At 35.2% G+C, this 23,181-nt stretch overlaps 1 protein-coding gene across 1 annotated transcript; it reads left to right on the top strand.

Moving 5' to 3' along the window:
• Positions 1–13,471: 13,471 nt before the first annotated feature.
• Positions 13,472–14,995, top strand: LOC140693444 (endogenous retrovirus group K member 10 Gag polyprotein-like). Its single transcript, XM_072957309.1, has one exon. The coding sequence runs from the start codon at positions 13,472–13,474 to the stop codon at positions 14,993–14,995; it is 1,524 nt and encodes a 507-aa protein (XP_072813410.1).
• Positions 14,996–23,181: the final 8,186 nt, after the last annotated feature.

Here is a 23,181-nt window from a genome sequence, read left to right as displayed (position 1 = left end):
TAACAAAAGTAAAAGAAAAAATGACATGGTTATCCCAATAAATCCATCAAAGCATTTCACAAAATTCAACATTTATTCATTAGAACAGCAACAACAACAACAACAACAACAACAATAATAACAACAGCAACAACAACAATAGAAACCTCTTACCAAAGTAGGATTCAGGAAATATATCTCAACATATCTAAAGTCATTACTCACAAACCCACAGACAATATAATATACTAAAGTGAATAACTGAAAGCCAAATTAAGGAATACGACAAGGATACCCACTCTCACCAATTCTATTAAACACAGTATGGGATATCCTAGCCACAGCAATTGGAATAGAAAAAAATTTATTCATGTTGGATTGAATGAAGTAAATCTGTTATTATTTTAGATGACATAATAATCTATATAGAGAACCCTAAAGATTCTCCACACCAGAACAACTAAAACTAATAAAGACATTTAACAAAGTTGCATGATTCATGACTAATATACAAAAACTGTCACATTTCTTTACACTAACAATGAAATATTCCATAATTTAAAAAAATCCATATGAAATAAGATCAAAAAATTAAAAACCTATAAAAAAACAAGATAATAAAATCGAAAGGACACTAATAAATAAATTTGAAGAAGATGAATAGAAATGGAAAGAAATCTCAAAGTCTTAGCTTAGAGGAATTAATATTGTTAAAATATACATACTATAAAAGATGTCTACAGATATAAAGTGATTCAGATCGAAATACATGATATTTTCCAAAGAAATAAAAACAGTCTTATGATTTGTATGGAACTGCAAAAGAACCAGAACTGCAAAAGAAACAATCAGTGAAAAGAACAAAGTTGGAGACATAACCCATAACCCTCCCAGATCTCAGACTATATTACAAAATTACAGTAATCAAAACAGCAGAATACTGGAAAACAAACAAACAACTATCTCACTGGAATAGAACACAGAGGCAGAAATAAAACATCACACCTATGGTCAAATAAACTATGGCAAAGGAAACAAAAATATACAATGCCTAAAGACAGTCTTCAGCAAGTGATGTTGAGAAAGCTAGACATCTACATGTAAATCAATGAAATTAGAACATTCCCGCACATTGTACATATATAAACTCAAAATGATTTAAATATTTGAATCTAATACATGACACAATAAAACTCCTGGAAACTAACATAGGCAAAACTATAGATATATTGTAGAAAAATTTTCCCATGTCACTCTCCCAAGCTGAAAACAATAAAAGCAAAATAATCAAATAGGTTCTAATTTAACTTAAAAGCTTCTACACAGCAAAATTATCAGAATGAAAAGATGAACTTCCAAATGGGAGAAAACTTTAGGAAACAATGTAATCAACATAAGGCTAATTTCTAAAATACACACATCATTCATAAAATTCCATTTCAAAAATCCACAAACAACTCAGCCAGAAAATGAATAGAAGACAAGTCTCTAAAAAAGACACACAGATGACAAACAGGAATATAGAAACATGCTCACTTAGCTAATCATTATATAAAGGCAAGACAAAAATAAAATAATGTTTTACCTCACACTATTGAGAAGGGTTTTCATCAAATGTCTACAAATAATAAAGACTTTGGAGGTTGTAGAGAAAAAGGGACAGTACAACGCTGTTGGTGGGAATGAAAATTGGTGCAACCACTTTGGAAACAGTATGGAATTTCCTTTAAATAACAAAAAAAAATACATATCATATGACACAGCAAACCCACTCCTGGGCATATAAAATATAAAACCTGAAAACAAAGAATCCTAGGGTAAAACATAAGAAGTACACTTGATTTAAATTGATTTTTCATATGTCTCCTCTCTCAAGGGAAGCAGAAGCAGAAATAACAATATATGACTGTGTCAGTCTAAACACATTTACACTGCATAAGAAATTATCAATAAAATGAAAAGTCAACCAACACAATGGGAGAATATATTTGCAAGTGATATTTTCCAATCAAGTGTTAATATCCAAAATATATGGCAAAGTCATACACAACAACAACAAAAAATCCAAACAATCCAATTAAAAAAAAGTCCATAGGAACTGAATAGATTGATCTGAATCATTTTTCTGTAGAAAACATACAGTTGGCTATATGACATGAAAATGTGTTCAGAGTTATAAATTAGGAAATTCATAAACCAAAAATTAGACAAGACGTCACATTTGTCAGAAGGCTCTCATCAAAAAGAAAAGAAATGTATGTTGGTGAGACTGAGGAGAAAAGGGAACGCCGTGGACACTGTTGATAGGAATGCAAAGTATTGATTCCATTGCACATAAACATCAAATTTTATTCATCCAGTTTTTTATCAAGGGATGTTGGGTGTGTAGGCCCCTGTCTGAAGGCTCTAGAGAATAAGCCCATGGACTGAACTGATAAGCTGTGAGGAATGTCATATATCCAGGCTGGATAAGAAATGGCCTACTCAATGTATCCAGTATGGATGGCTGTATAGCCTATGCTGGGTAAAATACTCAGAGGAGGATAACCTAAGTCAGGCACAGCCAGCTGGATAAGAGATGGCCCACTAAATGAAGTTCGGTGATGAACTTTAAGACAATCCTTTATCATTTAACATCCTGTGCTTACTGCGGGAGTATGTGGACATAAATAGCTTAAGATTATTATCATTGTTATAACTTAGATGTTATGTGAGGCATTTTGCATGTCCTATATAAACCCTTTTTCTAAGAATCAATAAGCAGAGAACTGATTCTCTTCTCTCCACACTGTTTTTGTGTGTATATGATATCATACCACTGACATGGTTAATTTAATTTGTTGGGAGTATCTTCAAAAGATGTTGCATTATATACAATGCTCTTTCCGCACTTATTGAGATGATTATGTGAGATTTATTTCTCATTCTCTTTGTGAGGCATGTCACCTTTATTGATTTGAATATTTTGAAGAATCCTTAAACCCAGGGATAAATTCATTTACTCATGTACGTGTATGAAACGTTAAATGTGTTGTTGAATTCATTTTGCTTGTGTTTTGTAGAGAATTTTGGCACATATATACATCAAGGATAATATTCAATATTTTGCTTATAATGTCCTTTCTAGCATTATTAAGCAAATAAAGATGGCATCATAAAACAAGTACGGATACTTTCACCCCCTTCAAATTCTTGGATGGTTTGGGGAAGAATTGGTGAGAAATTTTCTTCAAATGTATTAAAGAATTCACCAGTAAATTCATCTTGTAAATATTTTGTGGTTTGGGAGGTTTTGATTACTGATTTACTCATACACACTTTTGCTCTATTTAATTTCTTCTTGATTCATTATTGGAAGACATATGTTTCTAGGAATATGTCTTTTGTTCTAGGTCATTCAAGTTGTTGGCTAGTGGTAATTACTTATGATGCTATGCATCTCTATAACATCAGTTGTAATATCTTCTCTTTTATTTCTAATTTTATTTGAGTCTTTATTTTCTTTGCCAACCTAAATATTTGTCCACTTTGTGTTTAAAACAAACAGACTTAGGTATTTTTTTTCTTTTCAATTGTTTCTCTTGTTATTTACCTTTCTCTCATTCATTCAATTTTCTTCTTCTTTCTGTTTTCTCCTAGATTCTTGATGTGTAAACTTAAGTAGTGTGAATATTTGTATTTCTTTTATTATTAAATACTATTTATTTATTTCTTTGTTAACTTTCTTACTTATTTACTTATTTATTCATTTATTTATCATTGAAGTACTGCCATTTACAATGGGTCAATCTGTAGTGTTTAGCACAGTGTCCCACTTCATGCGTATATTTGTGTGCTAATTAAATTTAACTTCACAATATTTAACATACTGCCCTGTGTCAAACAAAGAAATTTTGAAAATATCTGTTTTTATATATAGTGGATAACATTTATAACTCTACAGCTCCCAAATCTATCCTCTCAAAATCTCTTTCAGCAGTAACCGTAAGATTATAAAGAAGATCTGCATGTATGTTTCAGTTTTGTAGATGAAATCATAGTGTTCTCTTCCAAATATTTTTTTAAGGTTCTACATATATCATGTCATATATTATTTTTCTTTCTCTTTCTGGCTTACTTCAATTAGTATGACAGATTATTGGGACATATATTTTGCTGCAAAATTCATTGTTTTATCATTTTTTATGGCAGAATATTATTCCATTGTGTAAATATGGCATAATTTCTGTACACTGTTATGTGTTGATGGACAATTTGGGTGCTTCCATGTCGTGGCTGCTGTATATAGCACTGCTGAGAACATTGGGGTGCAGTTGACATTTTGAATTAGGGTTCTCTTTGATATATACCCAGAAGTGGGATTGCTGGATCATTATGTTAAGTCAATTTTTATTCTTTTGAGGAATCCCGATCCTGTTTTCCACAGTGACTACACCAAACTTCATTCCTACCAACAGTATCGGAGGGTTTCCTTTCTTCACAGCTTCCCCAGCATTAATTGTCTGTGGACTTTTGAATGATGGCCATTGTGTCTATTGTGAGGTGATACTTCATTAGAGTTTTGAATTGCCTTTCTCTGATAATGATAGTGAGCAATTTTTTTCATATATCTGTGTCATTTGTATGTTTCTAATGGAGAATTGCATGTATAGGGCTTCTGCCAATTTTCAGATTGGGTTTCTTGTTTTTAAGCATTAGTATTAGGTTGTATGAACACTTTATATTTTGGAAATTTAGCCTTTGTCAGTTGCATCACTTCTAAATATTTTCTTTATCCTGTCAGTTGTCATTTTGCTTTGTTTATGGTTCCCTTTGCTGTGCAAAAGCTTATAAGCTTGATTAGGTCCTATTTATTAATTTTGATCTTACATCAATTACCTGGGTAGGCTGTTTTAGGAGATCATTGCTCCGATTTAACTTAGAGTGTTTTGTGTATGTTTTCTTCTAGGAGATTTACTGTGGCTTGGCTTACATTTTAGCCTTCAAGTCATTTTGAGTTTATTGTTGTGTATGAAGTGAAGGAGAATTCTAACTCCATTGCTCTGATCCTGCAATCCAATTTTCCCAACACCAGTTGGTGAAGAGATGGTCTTTTCTCTGTCATATTCTTGGTTACTCTGTCAAATATTAATTGAACATAGGCCTGTAGATTTATTCCTAGGCTCTCTATTCTGTTCCATTGATCCATATGCCTGTTTCTGTACCAATATCATGACGTTTTGATTATTGTAGCTCTACAATAGTGTATGGAGAGCAGGCAGGTTATTCCTCCAGCCTCTTTCTTTGTCTTCAATATTGTTTTGGAAATTATCGATCTTTATTGTATCTATATAATTCTTATGATCATTTGTTCAGTCCTAAAAAGAAATGTTTTGAATAATTTGATAGGAACTCATATTACGTCTGTGGATTGCCTTGGGTAGTATGTCCATTTTAACAATAATATTTCTTCCAATATGAGACCTTTGGGTATCTTTTCAATTCTTCAAATCTTTCTTGATTACCTCAATCAATGTTTTCTTGTTCTCCATGAACAATTCATTCACCTCCTTGGTCTGAGATATTCTTTTTTTTTTTTTTTTTAACTTTTCCTTTTTTTTTTCTTTTTTTTTTCTTTTTTTTTTCTTTTTTTTTCTTTTTATTTTTTTTTTCTTTTTTTTTTTACATTTTTATTGATTCATAATCATTTTACAGTGTTGTGTCAAATTCCAGTGTTCAGTACAATTTTTCAGTCATACATGGACATATACACACTCATTGTCACATTTTTTTCTCTGTGATTTATCATAACATTTTGTGTATATTTCCCTGTGCTATACAGTGTAATCTTGTTTATCTGTTCTACAATTTTGAAATCCCAGTCTATCCCTTCCCACCCTCTACCCCGCCCCCCCCCCGGTAACCACAAGTCTGTATTCTCTGTCCATGAGTCCATTTCTGTCCTGTATTTATGCTTTGTTTTTGTTTGTTTGTTTGTTTCTGTTTTTTAGATTCCACATATGAGCGATCTCATATGGTATTTTTCTTTCTCTTTCTGGCTTACTTCACTTAGAATGACATTCTCTAGGAGCATCCATGTTGCTGCAAATGGCATTATGTTGTCGGTTTTTATGGCTGAGTAGTATTCCATTGTATAAATATACCACATCTTCTTTATCCAGTCACCTGTTGATGGACATTTAGGTTGTTTCCATGTTTTGGCTATTGTAAATAGTGCTGCTATGAACATTGGGGTGCAGGTGTCATCCTGAAGTAGATTTCCTTCTGGGTACAAGCCCAGGAGTGGGATTCCTGGGTCATATGGTAAGTCTATTCCTAGTCTTTTGAGGAATCTCCACACTGTTTTCCATAGTGGCTGTACCAAACTGCATTCCCACCAGCAGTGTAGGAGGGTTCCCCTTTCTCCACAGCCTCTCCAGCATTTGTCATTTGTGGATTTTTGAATGACGGCCATTCTGACTGGTGTGAGGTGATACCTCATTGTAGTTTTGATTTGCATTTCTCTGATAATTAGTGATATTGAACATTTTTTCATGTGCTTTTTGATCATTTGTATGTCTTCCTTGGAGAATTGCTTGTTTAGGTCCTCTGCCCATTTTTGGATTGGGTTGTTTATTTTTTTCTTATTGAGTCGTATGAGCTGCTTATATATTTTGGAGATCAAGCCTTTGTCGGTTTCACTTGCAAAAATTTTCTCCCATTCCGTAGGTTTTCTTCTTGTTTTATTTCTGGTTTCCTTTGCTCTGCAGAAGCTTGTAAGTTTCATTAGGTCCCATTTGTTTATTCTTGCTTTTATTTCTTCTAGGAGAAAATTTTTGAAATGTATGTCAGATAATGTTTTGCCTATGTTTTCCTCTAGGAGGTTTATTTTATCTTGTCTTATGTTTAAGTCTTTAATCCATTTTGAGTTGATTTTTGTATATGGTGTAAGGGTGTGTTCTAGCTTCATTGTTTTACATGCTGCTGTCCAGTTTTCCCAACACCATTTACTGAAGAGACTGTCTTTATTCCATTGTATATTCTTGCCTCCTTTGTCAAAGATGAGTTGACCAAAAGTTTGTGGGTTCATTTCTGGGCTCTCTATTCTGTTCCATTGGTCTATATGTCTGTTTTGGTACCAATACCATGCTGTCATGATGACTGTAGCTCTATAGTATTGTCTGAAGTCTGGGAGAGTTATTCCTCCAGCCTCATTCTTTCTCTTCAGTAATGCTTTAGCAATTCTAGGTCTTTGATGGTTCCATATAAATTTTATTATGATTTGTTCTAGTTCTGTGAAATATGTCCTGGGTAATTGGATAGGGATTGCATTAAATCTGTAGATTGCCTTGGGCAGTGTGACCATTTTAACAATATTGATTCTTCCAATCCAAGAGCATGGAATATCTTTCCATTTTTTAAAGTCTTCTTTAATTTCCTTCATCAATGGTTTATAGTTTTCTGTGTATAATTCTTTCGCCTCCTTGGTTAGATTTATTCCCAGATATTTTATTACTTTGGGTGCTATTTTAAAGGGGATTGTTTCTTTACTTTCTTTTTCTGTTGATTTATCGTTAGTGTAAAGAAAGGCAACTGATTTTTGAACATTAATTTTGTAACCTGCTACCTTGCTGAATTCTTCGATCAGCTCTAGTAGCTTTTTTGTGGACCTTTTAGGGTTTTCTATATATAGTAACATGTCGTCAGCATATAATGACACTTTTACCTCTTCTTTTCCAATTTGGATCCCTTTTATTTCTTTCTCTTGCCTGATTGCTGTGGCTAGGACTTCCAGGACTATATTGAATAGGAGTGGTGATAGTGGGCATCCTTGTCTTGTCCCAGATTTTAGTGGGAAGCTTTTGAGTTTTTCACCGTTGAGAACTATGCTGGCTATAGGTTTGTCATATATAGCTTTTATTATGTTGAGATATGTTCCCTCTATACCCACTTTGGCGAGAGTTTTTATCATAAATGGGTGTTGAATTTTATCAAATGCTTTTTCTGCATCGATTGAGATGATCATGTGGTTTTTGTCCTTTCTCTTGTTGATGTGATGTATTACATTGATTGATTTGCGTATGTTGAACCAGCCTTGTGTCCCTGGGATGAACCCCACTTGGTCATGATGTATAATCTTTTTTATGTGTTGTTGGATTCTATTTGCTAAAATTTTGGTGAGGATTTTGGCGTCTATGTTCATCAGTGATATTGGCCTATAATTCTCTTTTTTTGTAGTGTCTTTGCCTGGTTTTGGTATCAGGGTGATGGTGGCTTCATAGAATGAGTTTGGGAGTATTCCCTCCTTTTCAATCGTCTGGAAGAGTTTGAGAAAGACTGGTATGAGTTCTTCTTTGTATGTTTGGTAGAATTCCCCGGTGAAGCCGTCCGGTCCTGGACTTTTATTTGTAGGGAGGTTTTTAATTGCTATTTCTATTTCCTTTCTAGTGATCGGGTTGTTCAAGTGTTCAGTTTCTTCTTGATTCAGTTTTGGTGGACAGTATGTTTCCAGAAACTTGTCCATCTCCTCTAGGTTATCCAGTTTGGTTCCATATAGTTTTTCATAATATTCTCGTATGATATTCTGTATTTCTATTTTGTTTGTTGTAATTTCTCCATTTTCCTTTCTTATTTTGCTAATTTGTGCTCTCTCTTTTTTCTTTTTTGTGAGTTTGGCCAGAGGTTTGTCGATTTTATTTACTTTTTCAAAAAACCAACTTTTGGTTTGGTTGATTTTTTCTATGGTCTTGTTAATCTCTATTGTATTTAATTCCTCTCTGATCTTTATTATTTCCTTCCTTCTGCTGCTTTTTGGGGCTTTTTGTTCTTCTTTTTCTAATTGATTTAGGTGGTGGGTTAACTTGTTTATTTGAGATTGTTCTTCTTTTTTGAGAAAGGCCTGTATCACTATAAACTTCCCTCTTAGCACTGCCTTTGCTGTGTCCCATAGGTTTTGAGTGGTTGTGGTCTGAGATATTCTTAAGCATTTTATAAATTTGGGTGTAGTTATAAAAGGGGTTGTTACTATACTTTGTTTTCCTGTTGATTCAATGGTAGTGTAAAGAAATGTAATTTGTTTTTGTACATTACTGTGGCTACCTTGCCCATTTCCTTTTTTAGCCTATGTATTCTTTGTGAAGCTTTTGCAATTTCTATATATAGTGACATGTCTGCATATCATGACAATTTTACATCTTCTTTTCCAGTCTGAATCCTTTTATTTCTTTTTCTTGCCTGATTGTTGTGGCTAGGAATTCCAAGACTATATTGAGTTGAAATTGTGAGAATGGGGATCCTTGTCTTGTCTCAGGTTTTCGTGGGAATGGTTCCAGGTTTTCACCATTATTATGCTGGCTATATATTTGTCATAAATAGGTTTCATTATGTTGAGATATGGTCCCTCTATGCCCACTGTGATAAGAACTTTCATTGCAAATAGGTGTTAAATGTAAAAAATTGCTTTTTCTGCATCTACTGAGATGATCATCTTTTTTGTCTTCTCTTCTGTTGATATGGTGTATCACATTTGATTGATTGATTTGCATATGTTAAACTATCCTTGTGTTCCTGGGACGAATCTAACTTGTCCATGGTTCATGATCTTATTTTTAAATGCTTTTGGATTCTGTTTGTTAATAATTTCTCAAGGACTTTTACTTCTAAGTTTATCAATGATATTGGCCTATAGTTTTCTTTTTGGGGTAGTGTCTTTGTCTGATTTTAGTATCAGGTTGATGTTGGCCTTATGGTGTGAGTTTGGGAGTACTCTCTCCATATCAGTCTTTTGGAAGAGATTGAGGAGGACTGGTATGGATTTTTCTTAGTATGTTTGGTCAAATTCCCCAGTGAAGCTATTTGGGTTTGAATTTTGTTTGCAGAGATTTTTTATTTTATTGATAATTCTATTCCATTTCTGGTGATCTGTTTGTTCAAATGGCTAACTTCTCCTTGATGCAATATTGGTGGGCTGAATGTTTCTAAAAACTTCTCCAATTCTTCCTGGTTATCCAGTTTGTTTCCATACAATTGCTCATGGTATTCCCTTATGATATTTGGTAAATTTGTTGTACCCTTTGAAGTTTATTCATTTTCATTTCTAATATTATTTCTGTTCTCTCTCTTTTCTTGTTGGTGAGCCTGTCCAGAGGTTTGTCAATTTTGCTTACCCTTTCAAAAAATAAATTGATTGATTTTTTTCTATTTTTTAAACTCTATTTCAATTATTTCTTCTTGATCTTTATATTTTCAGTCTTTCTGTTGACTTTTGGTTTTGTTTGCTCTCCTTTTCTTGATTACTTTACATAGAATGATTGATTATTTATTTGAAATTCTACCTCTTGTTTGAGGAGGGCCTTGTCACTATGAACTTCCCTCTTAAGCCAGCTTTAACAGTATTCCAGAGACTTTGTGTAGTGTTTTGTCATATTTCCCAAGGTATTTTTTAATTTCTTCTTTACTTCATCATCTCCCCCCCTTGTTTTAGTACCATGTTTTTTAATCAGGATGCTGTCATTTTTTCTCCCTGTTTTTCTGTGGTGGATTTCTTGTTTCATGGTATTATACTCAGAAAAGATGCTTGAAATAATTTTTATCTTCTTAACATGTGGAGGCTTCTTGAGTACCTGAGTACATAATCTTTCATAGAAAATGTTCCTTGTGCACAGGAAAAGAATGTATATACTATTTTGGGGAGAAGTACTGTTTTGAAAATATCAAGCATCTCCAATTATTTTATAATTTATTTTATTATCTATGTTCCCTTATTAATTTTCTTTGTGAAAGACCAGTCCAGTGATTGTAATGGGGAGTTGCAGTCTCCTACTTTGATTGTATTCCCAGGGATTTCTCTATTTTTATCTATTAGTATTTTCTTTATTTATTTATGTGCTCCTATATTGACTGCATATATATTAATAGGTGTAATACCCTCATTTTGATTTGCTCCTTTAATCATTAAATTATGTCCTTGTTTATCTTTCTCTATGGCCTTTTTATAAAGTCTCTTTTTGTGAAGTCAGTACTGCTAGTCCAGCTTTCTTGTCATTTGTATTTGCATGGAGTATATTTTTCCACCTTCTGACTATAAATGGATGTGTGTTCCTCTTACTAAAGTGGGTCTCTTCTATGCTTCATAATGTAGGGTCTTGTTATGTTATCACATCTGACAATATATATCTTTTGATTGAAGCACTAAGTCCATTAACATTTGTGGTAATTATTGATAGACTGGTGTTTATTTCCATATTGAACTTCTTTCTCCAGTTGATTTGGTATTTTCTTTTTGTTCATTTCTTTTTTTTTTTTTTATGGCTTGATAAGTTTTCTTTTATTACCTTGGTTTCTTTTTGTCTTTGTGACTTCATTGTAAGCTTTTGACTTATGGTATCTTGTTTTGTATGTATATTGGCCAGTACTAAATATGTTTATTTTAACTGATAAGAATACAAACTCAAACCCATCCTACAGAGAACAGAAACAAGAAGAAAACACTCTGTATTTTCCTGTTTCACTCTGTGACTTTTAAAAATTTTGATGTCCTTTTTTACAACATCATATTTATTCTGTTATAAGTCATTGCAGATATTGCCTTTCTAATTATGCCTTTCTCTTTTCTATAGCATCCTGCTTCTTTTTTATTTAGAGTAGATCTTTCTGTATTTCTCTTTCTCTTACTAAATTCTTTAAGTATTTGCTTGTGTGGATGTTATTTATCTCTCCTTCTATTCTAAAAGTTAAACTTGCTTGATAAAGCATCTTAGATTACAGCTTTCTTTCATTCAGGACTTTGAATATGTCTTGCCACTGCCTTCTGCCTGCTCTACTTGTGTACGAAATGAGTTTACAAATATGTATATAATTGTATATATATAAAGAACACCTATAAATGAAGTTAACAAACATGGTGAAAACCTATACGTTAAAAAACAGAAAACATTGATAAAGGAAATTAAAACTTATCGAAAGAAATGAAATGATCTCTTATGTTAATGATGTGAAACAATGTGGTTGAAAAAAACATAGTACCCAATGCAACCTACATTTAGTGTGATTCATGTGAAAATACCCATGAGATATTTCCAATAAATAGAACAAATAATTTTAAAACAACAAAGATCTTGAGCTGCCAAAATAATCCTGAAAAAGAGTATTAAATCTAATGGTTAAAATTCTCTGATGTTAAACAGTCCTACAAAACTTTAATAATTAAAACAACATGATACTGGCTCAAAAGCAGACACCAATTAATAGAAGAGAATAGAAAAACCAGATATAATCCCTCACACCTATGATCAAATAACCCATGGAAAGGGATGCATGAGTATAAAATTAAGAAAAGACATTCTCCTCAATAATTACTTCTGGGGAGTTTGAACATGTGAAAAATAGAGTAGAATATTTCTTCATATTTTATACAATCCATCAGCCCAGAATATCTTTCTCTTTATTTTGTTTATTTATATTTCTTGTACCTGTAATATATAGATCTATGTTTAGAACTTTTGTTTCACTTATCAAATTTATTCCTTTTTTATTCTTTTTGGTATCAATTTACACACAATGGTTTTCCTAATTTCTCTTTCTGATACTGTGTTTTTACTATACAAAAATGCAACGGATATTTGTAGATTGATTTTGTATTCTGCAAGTTTACTAAGCTTGTTCATTATTTCAGTCACTGGAGGAGTCTATGGAGTTTTCTATATATGCATAATTATGTTATCTAAAAACTTCACTTTATTACAAGTTGGATGAATTTTATGTTTTTTCTTTACTGCGAGGGGCCACCCATGACCTGAGGGCTGCCGAGCACAGAAACTGGGCCTAAACTCCCAGAGTGCGGGGCATCAGGCTCTAAGGCTGATTGAGCTAAGACAATCTCTGTCCCGCCACCCCTTTGTTAGAAAAACAGCAGGTGCATTTGGAGTCGGAAAAACATCTTAATGCCATTGAGTTATTAAGAACTAGGGCTTCTGGAAAGAGAGATACAATCGGCCACAAGTTAGTGATCTTTGTCTGAAAGAACAATCACTTGAGCTAATGATACACGAGTCATGATGTTAGCCTAAAGGAACAATAATATGTCTATGATCTTAGCTTTAGGGGATCAGTCAATCTTGGTGTATGGAACAGTAAACAATGATAATGATTTTAGTGCACACCATTAATGTACCCTGAAAAACAATACCTGTGCCTACGTGCAAGAATGCACAAGGTAGTCACTTGAATTTGTATAAATTAACTGCCTGAAATAAACTCGATGTCCACTCTTGACCTAGCGTCTTGCGGGCTAGAGTGAGACCCTCTCAACCCCACCTTTTAGTCTTGTCTTTCTTTCCTCAGTCCTGCAGCACAGGTTTCTGGACCTGATCGATTGTCGGCTGGCTCCGACAAGTGGCGCCCGAACAGGGACCTGAAATCTGGAAGAGATTGCTGCAGCGACCGCCGCGGAAGGAAAGAGGAGCGCTCGATTTTAAGGTGAAAGTAAGTTTCTGCGGGGAGTGTATTTGAGAGTATGGGGCAAAATAATAGTAGAGGCTTATTTGTACAGATGCTTAGAGTTATGTTAAAAGCAAGAGGAATTCAGGTTACAAAGCAACGTTTAGAACAATTTCTTGTTTTTGTGGAGGAAATTTGTCCTTGGTTTCCAGAACAAGGCACTGTCAATTTAGAAACCTGGAGAGTTGTTGGGGTTCGTTTGAGAGATTATTATACAGCTAATGGCCCAAATAAATTACCGGTCACTGTTTTGCCCTTATGGCAGTTAATTCGAGATTGCCTCGATCCAGCTACTGAGGGAGAGAAATTAGATACAGTCAAGATAGAAAATATTGAGCCTTCCGCTCCTACTAATACAGAATTGAAAGAAGCACCCTCTGCTCCTCCTGCAGTAAATGCAAGTGACAATCCTTTTGATTCAGAATTAGATCCAGCCGATCAGGAGGAATTAGAGGAGCAAGCTGCTCAATATCATAGGGATGAAGACCCTTGGGGTGTCTTTTTAACTGGAGAAAATAAAAATTTTGACATGACTAAGCTTAAAAACATTATTACAGAATGTGTTCAACAAAATGTTTCTAAAAATAACCATAGGACCTTACCTCTAACTTCTTCTCCCCCTCCTGGTTACACATCCCAGGAGGCATGGACACCAAAATTTGTTGTTTTAAGTCCTTTACAAAAGGCTTTGCAACAAGCTAGTAAAGAAGGAGAACACATTCCTGGTTTTTCTTTTGTATATCCAGTCCTTGAGGATGCCCAACAACAGAGATACTATGAAACTATTCCTTTTAAACAATTAAAAGTATTAAAAATGGCTTGTGCTCAATATGGACCTACTGCTCCTTTTACACAAGCCATTGTTGAAAGTTTAGGAAATCAATATTTGCCTCCTAATGACTGGAAGCAAGTGGCACGCGCCTGTTTATCTGGAGGAAATTATTTACTCTGGAAATCAGAATTTTATGAAAATTGTGCAGCAACAGCAAGTATTAATCAAAGACAAGGTATTCAGGTTACCTTAGAAAAACTGACCGGAGAGGGACAATACCAGGATACCTATTCACAATTAGGATATTTGCCTGGTGCTTATCCTCAAATAAATGCAGCAGCGTTGAGAGCATGGAGGAAGCTGCCAAACTCTGAAAATAAAACTGAGGATCTGTCTAAGATCCGACAAGGTCCCTACGAGCCATATCAGGATTTTGTTGCTCGCCTTATGGAGACCGGTAAGGTTATAGGGGACGAGCAAGCAGGATTGGTTTTAGCTAAACAATTGGCCTATGAAAATGCTAATTCTGCTTGCCAGGCAGCTCTTAGACCTTATAGAAAAAAGAGTAATTTGGCTGATTTTATACGAATTTGTGCTGATATAGGACCTTCCTATGTTCAAGGAATAGCCTTAGCCGCTGCTTTACAAGGAAAAACAGTAAAAGAGGTTTTATTTCAACAAAATCGTCCTAAACACAATTTCCAAGGATCTTCCAGAGTAGCTGGTCCTCCTGGTAGTTGTTATGCTTGTGGCCAATTGGGACATTGAGCAAATCAATGTCCTAAACGGGGACAGCAGCCAATGGGTCAAAATACATTAGTTACAGGCCCAAGCCTGTGTCCCAGATGTAAAAAGGAAAAACATTGGGCTAAGGACTGTTGATCTAAAACTGATATAAATGGACAACTTCTGAACCAGGGAAACTGGGTGAGGGGCCAGCCCCAGGCCCTGAAACAATGTTACGAGGCAATTCAGGAGACCTCTCAGGTCAGCCACAACCCGTTTCTTCCCGACCAAGTATTTCAGATCTCTATAGAGCAACCCCAGGGAGTGCAGGACTGGACCTCTGTGCCTCCACCTACACAGTATTGACCCCAGAAATGGGAATGCAGGCCCTTCCTACTGGAATTTATGGGTCTTTACCTCCCGGCAGTGTGGGACTATTGTTAGGACGCAGTAGTACAACTATGAAAGGGTTGTTTGTTGCTCCAGGAGTGATTGACTCTGATTTTGAAGGAGAGATCAAGGTAATGGCTCACTCTCCTCGAACGATAACGGCCATTCCTGCAGGCCAACGTATTGCTCAATTAATCTTATTGCCGACTCTTACTGTTGGAAGACATAAAACTGATCATAAAAGAGGTACTGCAGGTTTTGGTTCCTCTGATGCTTATTGGATGCAACAGATAAGCGACCAGAGACCTGAATTGACTTTGGAAATCCAAGGCAAAAAATTTAAAGGCATTCTAGATACTGGAGCAGATATTTCTGTAATTGCTGCCTCTCACTGGCCTGAAAATTGGCCAAAACAAATTGCCCTTTCCATGTTACAAGGAATTGGACAATTGCATAATCCGGAACAAAGTTCTGCTTTTCTCTCTTGGAAGGATGAGGAAGGACATTCTGGAATATTTCAGCCTTATATTCTTCCTAGTTTGCCTGTTAATCTATGGGGAAGAGACATTATGTCTAATATGGGGGTCTTTCTGTATAGCCCCAACCCCACTGTTTCTCACCAGTTGTTATCACAAGGATTATATCCAAATAAAGGCCTAGGTAAACATAATCAAGGAATTACTCAACCATTACAAATAAAAGGAAAGAGGGATAAGACAGGTTTGGGTTATTTTTAATGGGGGCCCTTGACTGTCCTGCGACTCACGCAGATCCTATTGTATGGAAATCTGATCAACCTGTGTGGGTCGATCAATTGCCCCTTTCTCAAGAAAAAATTGCCACTGCAAAACAATTGGTGCAGGAACAGTTGGACAGCAGGCATATTGCTCCCTCTAATTCACCTTGGAATTCTCCTATATTTATCATTAAGAAAAGGTCTGGAAAATGGAGATTGTTACAAGATTTACGCAAAGTAAATGAAACTTTAGAATTAATGGGTGCCTTACAGCCCGGTCTGCCTACTCCTATGGCTATACCTGATGGAACTTATAAAATTATTATTGATTTAAAAGACTGTTTTTATACTATTCCTCTATATCCTGATGATTGTAAGAGATTTGCATTTAGTGTTCCTTCCACAAATTTTAAAGAGCCTATGCAACGATATCAGTGGCTAGTTTTGCCTCAAGGCATGGCTAACAGCCCCACCTTATGTCAAAAATTCGTTGCTAAAGCTTTACAGCCTATTCGTTTAAAATATCCAGATGTTTATTTGATTCATTATATGGATGATATTTTAATTGCACACTCTCAAGAAGGCTATTTATTAACTGTATTTGATCAAATGCTGATTTCTTTAAAAGCCTTTGGCCTTCAAATTGCTGATGAAAAAGTTCAACGATTTTGCCCGTATGCATATTTGGGATTCCGTTTACATAATTTTACTTTTCAAACACAAAAGATTCAGCTACGCACGGATTCCCTTTTAACTTTAAATGATTTTCAGAAATTTCTGGGCGATATTAATTGGATTCGTCCTTATTTAAAACTTTCTACTGGAACTTTAAAACCCTTGTTTGACATTCTTAAAGGAGACACCAATCCTCGTTCTAGAAAATTGACTGCTGAAGCTTCTTTGGCTTTACGTGAAGTAGAACAGGCCATTGAAAACCAGCAATGTACTTACTGTGACTATAATCAAGAATGGGGTTTACTTATTTTACCCACTCCTCATATGCCAACCGGAGTGCTTTATCAGCATAGTCCTATGTATTGGATACATATGCATGTTTCCCCTTCAAAAGCTTTAGCTGCTTATCCTGATTTAGTCTGCTCTTTAATTGCAGAGGGACGTACTGCCTCCACTTTATATTTAGGCAGAGACCCACATTATATTACAGTTCCATATACTAGAGAGCAACAAGCTCAGTTACAACAATTTAATGATTCTTGGGCCCTTGCTCTAGCCCATTTTACAGGGCGCATTACTACTCATTATCCAGCTGATAAACTAATTCAATTTGCAAAGTCGCATCCATTTCTCTTCCCAAACAATACTGTTCTCTCCCCCCTTTCCTCAGCTACCACAGTATTTACCGATGGATCATCTAATGGTATTGCAGCCTATATTATTAAAGATAAAACTGTTTCTTGGCAAACATCTCAAACTTCTGCTCAAGTAGTAGAACTATTAGCAGTTCAAGCTGCTTTAATAGCGGTGCAACATGTGCCCTGTAATCTTTTTTTTGATAGCCAATATATCATTCGTGCCTTACAAATTTTAGAAACTGTTCCTTTTATTGGCACTGTTAATTCCTATGTCAACCGTTTATTTTTTGACGTGCAGCTTATTATTCGCAGTCGCCGTCATCCTTGCTATTTTGGTCATCTCCGGGCACATACTAATTTACCTGGCCCTCTTTCTGAAGGAAATGCTAATGTTGATCGAGCTACTCAGCTTTATCCTGCCTTTGATGAAGCTAAACCTTCTCATGCGCTTCATCATCAAAATAGTCATAGCTTGCGGCTGCAATTTAAAATCCCTCGTGAAGCTGCTCGTCAAATTTTAAAAACCTGTTCTACCTGTCCTACTACAGTTTCCGTCCCACACTATGGGGTAAATCCTCGGGGACTTTTACCTAATCATCTCTGGCAAATGGATGTTACTCATATTAAAGAATTTCGTAACACTCCATTTGTCCATGTCAGCATTGACACTTATTCAGGTTTTATCCATGCTACATTACAAACTGGAGAAGCAAGCAAACATTGTATTAATCATCTTTTAAAATGTTTTTCTGTCATGGGCCAACCTCGTGTGCTAAAAACCGACAACGGCCCTGGCTACACTAGCCGAATGTTTCAACGCTTCTGCCAAACTTTAAAAATAGAGCATAAAACTGGAATTGCCTATAATCCTCAAGGGCAAGGAATTGTGGAACGTTGCCACCAAACGCTTAAAAATCAAATTCATAAATTAAAGAAGGGGGAATTATATCCCCTTACTCCACAGAACTATTTACACCATGCCCTTTTTATTTTAAATGTTTTGACTTACGACATAAAAGGCAATTCGGCCGCCCAAAGTTTTTGGAATAAACAACCCTCTCACCACCCTTTGGTGAGATGGAAGGATCCACTAACTAATCAATGGGCTGGCCCCGATCCAGTTCTAATGTGGGGAAGAGGCCATGTTTGTGTTTTTCCGCAAGATGCCGATACGCCGCGCTGGCTTCCGGAAAGGCTGGTACGCCAGGCGGAAAAGAACGATGCTATCCAGACTTCGACGATTACAACTTCAGACCCTGCCAACAGAGACACAGGTGCAGCAGTTTGTTCAACAAGCGAATCAGATAGCGAAGACGACTGAAAATTCACCTGTGTCACTGATGTTCTTAATTGTGAGCCTGGCATGTTCTATTACCTTGTCATCTTTTCCTGGTGCACACGCCAATGTGTTTTTGTCCTGGGCTCAAGCTTATGCTGATTTCCATAACTCATCTGACTGTTGGGTATGCAGTGCTATGCCTTTATCCGTTGGAAGTTTGCCTTGGTGGGTTATGCCTGTTACTAAACATGAATTTCATGCCATTTGTGAATTGCTTTTTCAACAACGGGAAAGATATGCTGGGTTGTATTCTCAAAATGTGTCTGCACTTGCCTGGTGTTCGGTAAAGGTTACACAGTCAGATTTTCTTTTCGATCTTAATGCTACAGAAAAAGAGGCTATAGATTTATATCGTAAAGTCCCACCGCAAGCAAGACAACCGAACGCAGATATTTCTGAACGTCTTACGGGACAATTCTATCAAATATGGGACCAACATATGTGGGTTACACCAGAAGCTGGACAATTAACGAGTCCTGCGGATATTTGTTGGGAACAAAGAGAACAACCATGTGGATTTAATGAAAAGACTCTATCAAGAAAGGACTGGAAATATTTGGGATATTTATCTCAAAGACTTTGTAAATGGACCATAGATGTTACATTTACATGTAAAAAGCCTTTTGTATGGCCTGGTTCTGACTGGAATAATCCAGGCTATCGTTGTGTTGCACCTAATGGGACAAAATGGATTTGTGGAACTAACATTTGGCCTTGGTTACCTTGTGGCTGGGTGGGACGTTGTACGCTAGGATTTGTTATAGCACCTGGCAGAATTGTAAAATCTGTACAAGGCATTCCTGCTAATATGCCTAATTTGCATGCTCATTGGATTCGATCAGCTTTTAAGTGGTATGATTATCTTGCTGCTATTTTTATTCCTTCATTAGGAAATGTTGATATCATGACTAAAGTAAATGCTTTAACTAATTTTACACAGAAGGCTCTAATTGATGTAAAGCATGCTGTAGAAGAAATCAATGTTGAACAAACGCTTATGAGAAAAGCAGTGCTTCAAAATAGGATGGCTCTTGATATTATTACAGCTGCTCAGGGAGGGACTTGTGCTATTATTAAGGTAGAATGTTGTGTGTTTATACCAGACTTGTCTGCTAATATTTCTCAAGCTGTGGATGATATGCAAAAGCAAATTAAAAATATGGATTCTCCCACACCTTTCTTGCCAGCACAATGGTTTGATTGGTTTAAAAGTGACTGGTGGAAGCATGCTCTGGTGATTGTCATAATAATTTTGATCCTGATTTGTATGGCCCTTTGTATACTCTCCTGTTTGTCCGAATTCTTGATGCAACGGATGCTTGCGTTTAGCCGAATTCATCGGCAATAATGGCGGGATGTTCTGGACCTGGATGCATCTGTCATTATTTAAAAATTAAAAAAGGGGGAGTTGCGGGGGGCCACTCATTACCTGAGGGCTGCCGAGCACATAAAATGGGCCTAAACTCCCAGAATGTGGGGCGCCAGGCTCTGAGGTTGGGACTGCCGAGCACAGAAACTGGGCCTAAACTCCCAGAGTGCGGGGCGTCAGGCTCTAAGGCTGATTGAGCTAAGACAATCTCTGTCCCGCCACCCCTTTGTTAGAAAAACAGCAGGTGCATTTGGAGTCGGAAAAACATCTTAATGCCATTGAGTTATTAAGAACTAGGGCTTCTGGAAAAAGAGATACAATCGGCCACAAGTTAGTGATCTTTGTCTGAAAGAACAATCACTTGAGCTAATGATACACGAGTCATGATGTTAGCCTAAAGGAACAATAATATTAGTCTATGATCTTAGCTTTAGGGGATCAGTCAATCTTCGTGTGTGGAACAGTAAACAATGATAATGATTTTAGTGCACACCATTAATGTACCCTGAAAAACAATACCTGTGCCTACGTGCAAGAATGCACAAGGTAGTCACTTGAATTTGTATAAATTAACTGCCTGAAATAAACTCGATGTCCACTCTTGACCTAGCGTCTTGCGGGCTAGAGTGAGACCCTCTCAACCCCACCTTTTAGTCTTGTCTTTCTTTTCTCAGTCCTGCAGCACAGGTTTCTGGACCTGATCGATTGTCGGCTGGCTCCGACACTTTACTAGATATTCTGGCTAGGACTTCTAGTAGTGTAATTTAGTACTTGTGAAAATGAGCTTCTTTTTCTTATTACTGGACCAGAAGAAAATCTTCCTGTAAGTTAACATTGAAATTGAAATAAATCATGGGTTTTTCATATATGGCTTTTATTATGCTTAGTTACATTCTATCTAGAGCGAATTTAAGGATATTTTTATAAAGATGTTAAGATCAGACCTGTCTATAATTTTCCTACATATTTTGAGATTGTTATTTTTGAATTCTTTGTTTTTTAAAGGGATGATATCACACATATTCATTTGTGTAAGTTAAATAATATTTATCTATCAGGACTAAACCAACTTAACTATAGTTTATAATACTTATAATATGCAATGAATTCAGGTTGCTAACATTTATTTAGAAGGGAATTTACACATAGTGAAAGAAAAATTTACATTGTAGCTTGAGGGTACATTTATTTATTTAAAAATTTTATCACTGATTTTGAATTGGCGTATGTTTAAAGGAATTTATTTCTTAATAAAGAATATAATATTTGGTAGAACTGGATTTACTACAGTTTACTGATACAGAACATAGCTATTATTTACAATTAGTGCACAAGACACTTGCCTTAAAATGCCGTATTATACTAACAATGTCAACTGTTTCAGGACTGAGAAAAGTATTGCTTCCTAAAATATTTTACCTGGTCTCTTCCACCCCAACCTACATATACTGTTATATCTTTGTTTTTTGATTGTTTGTTTCTTTGTCCCTTAATGGAGGCAATGCTTACTGAACCCAGGATCTTGTGCATAAGTTTATATATCAACAACATTTTGGAACACTTAACAGAAACCCCAAGAGTATGGATTATAAAGATGTCAAGAAAATTTATTACTTCTAGGGAATGATAAACCTCTGAGTGTTAGAATGGCAAAAATAAACATTTGTAAATATACAATAAGATTGTCTCTTTTGCAATTTTAATGTAGAATATTAAATTACATTTGTTTCACTTATAGAACTGAACTACAAATTAAAAAAAAAATTCTTCCCTTTGGGATATCTTCAATTTGATTGATTATTTTAATATAATTTTATTTCATATATATTAACCATTTATATATAAACATACCAAATAAACTGATATTTATTCTTCTCATGTTTTGCATATAGAGCTACTTATTCTAAAATACACATATAAATGCCTATTTCCATTTCCAAATCAAATTATATTTCACTTTAATTACAAATGATGTTGAAATAGTTATACATTTCTGTACAGGTTTTACACAAATTTCACTGTAAATTACAAAACTTAAAAATTATTTTATACATTTTCTGCATTATTTATACTCTGTTCTCAAATCTGTTATAAATTTGTGGACAAATGGAGATTGGTTTTATTTCATAGACCCAAATATTTAATTGTTTAAAAGATTTTATGGGGAAAATATTTGCAAATCACACTATAAAAATAAGTATCCAATATGTTTCATTTTAACTGGATGAATGAGAAATAAACACTGGCTGAACGTTACACTTGAGTTGCTGGGAGACCAGTCGTTTTGTGATGTCACAGCTACTCAAGTTGAGAAACATTGTGAAGGTCCAGCAATTTATCTGTGCAGGCCTGCCAAAGCAGCATTTTAAGCTGCATTGCACAAAATCATGCAGATTAGAAAAGCAGCTGTAGAAAAAGTTATTTGAGATATTTCTTCAGAAATTCAAGATGTGTCTTTTATAGATGGAACAACTGGTTCAGGAAACTCTGGTAGATCTCTATTGTGTGATCAAACATTCTCTGGGGACTTGGACGTGAGGTCTATGTTTGAAGAAATTGCTTTTTAGACTTTGTCTTTAGAATCCTTGTTTTAAACACCATGTAACACACATTGTGTCTCTGAACCAGATTAAGATAATCATTTTCATTCTCTGACATTTCCAAAAAAACTCTTGAAAATGCCTGGGAGTGACCAATTTAAATCCATCTAGTTGGAAGATAATGGATCTTTCATTGTGATTGATGAAGATGTCTTTAAGAAGGAAGTTTTGGAAAGAAAGGCTCCTTTCAGAATATTTGAAACTGGAAGTATGAAAAGTTTACTTAGACAGCATTACCATTATGGGTTTAGGAAAGTACGGCAGAATTTTCAAACTTCTGCTTGTCTAGCTGACTTTCTGGCTGAAGAAAAAGGAGTCTCTGTTTTAAGCAAAGTATTCAGAAATTTTAGTTACCACTTGGTAACTTATATATAAAATTTTATTTTGTTTATCAATCAATGGTAATATAAATATAAAGCTAGATTTTGAAAATTTTATAAAACTGCTAAGGCTAAAATCCTTTACTTTTTCTAAAAAATGA

The sequence above is a fragment of the Vicugna pacos genome, unplaced genomic scaffold, assembly GCF_048564905.1.
Source record: "Vicugna pacos unplaced genomic scaffold, VicPac4 scaffold_19, whole genome shotgun sequence".
NCBI lineage: Eukaryota > Metazoa > Chordata > Mammalia > Artiodactyla > Camelidae > Vicugna > Vicugna pacos.
The sequence above is the reverse complement of the archived record's forward strand: the minus strand, read 5'-3'. Positions and strand labels throughout refer to the sequence as shown.

Bases quoted from the DNA above. Each gene is read 5' to 3' on its own strand.
- LOC140693444 (XM_072957309.1), top strand. From the start codon at position 13,472: ATGGGGCAAAATAATAGTAGAGGCTTATTTGTACAGATGCTTAGAGTT.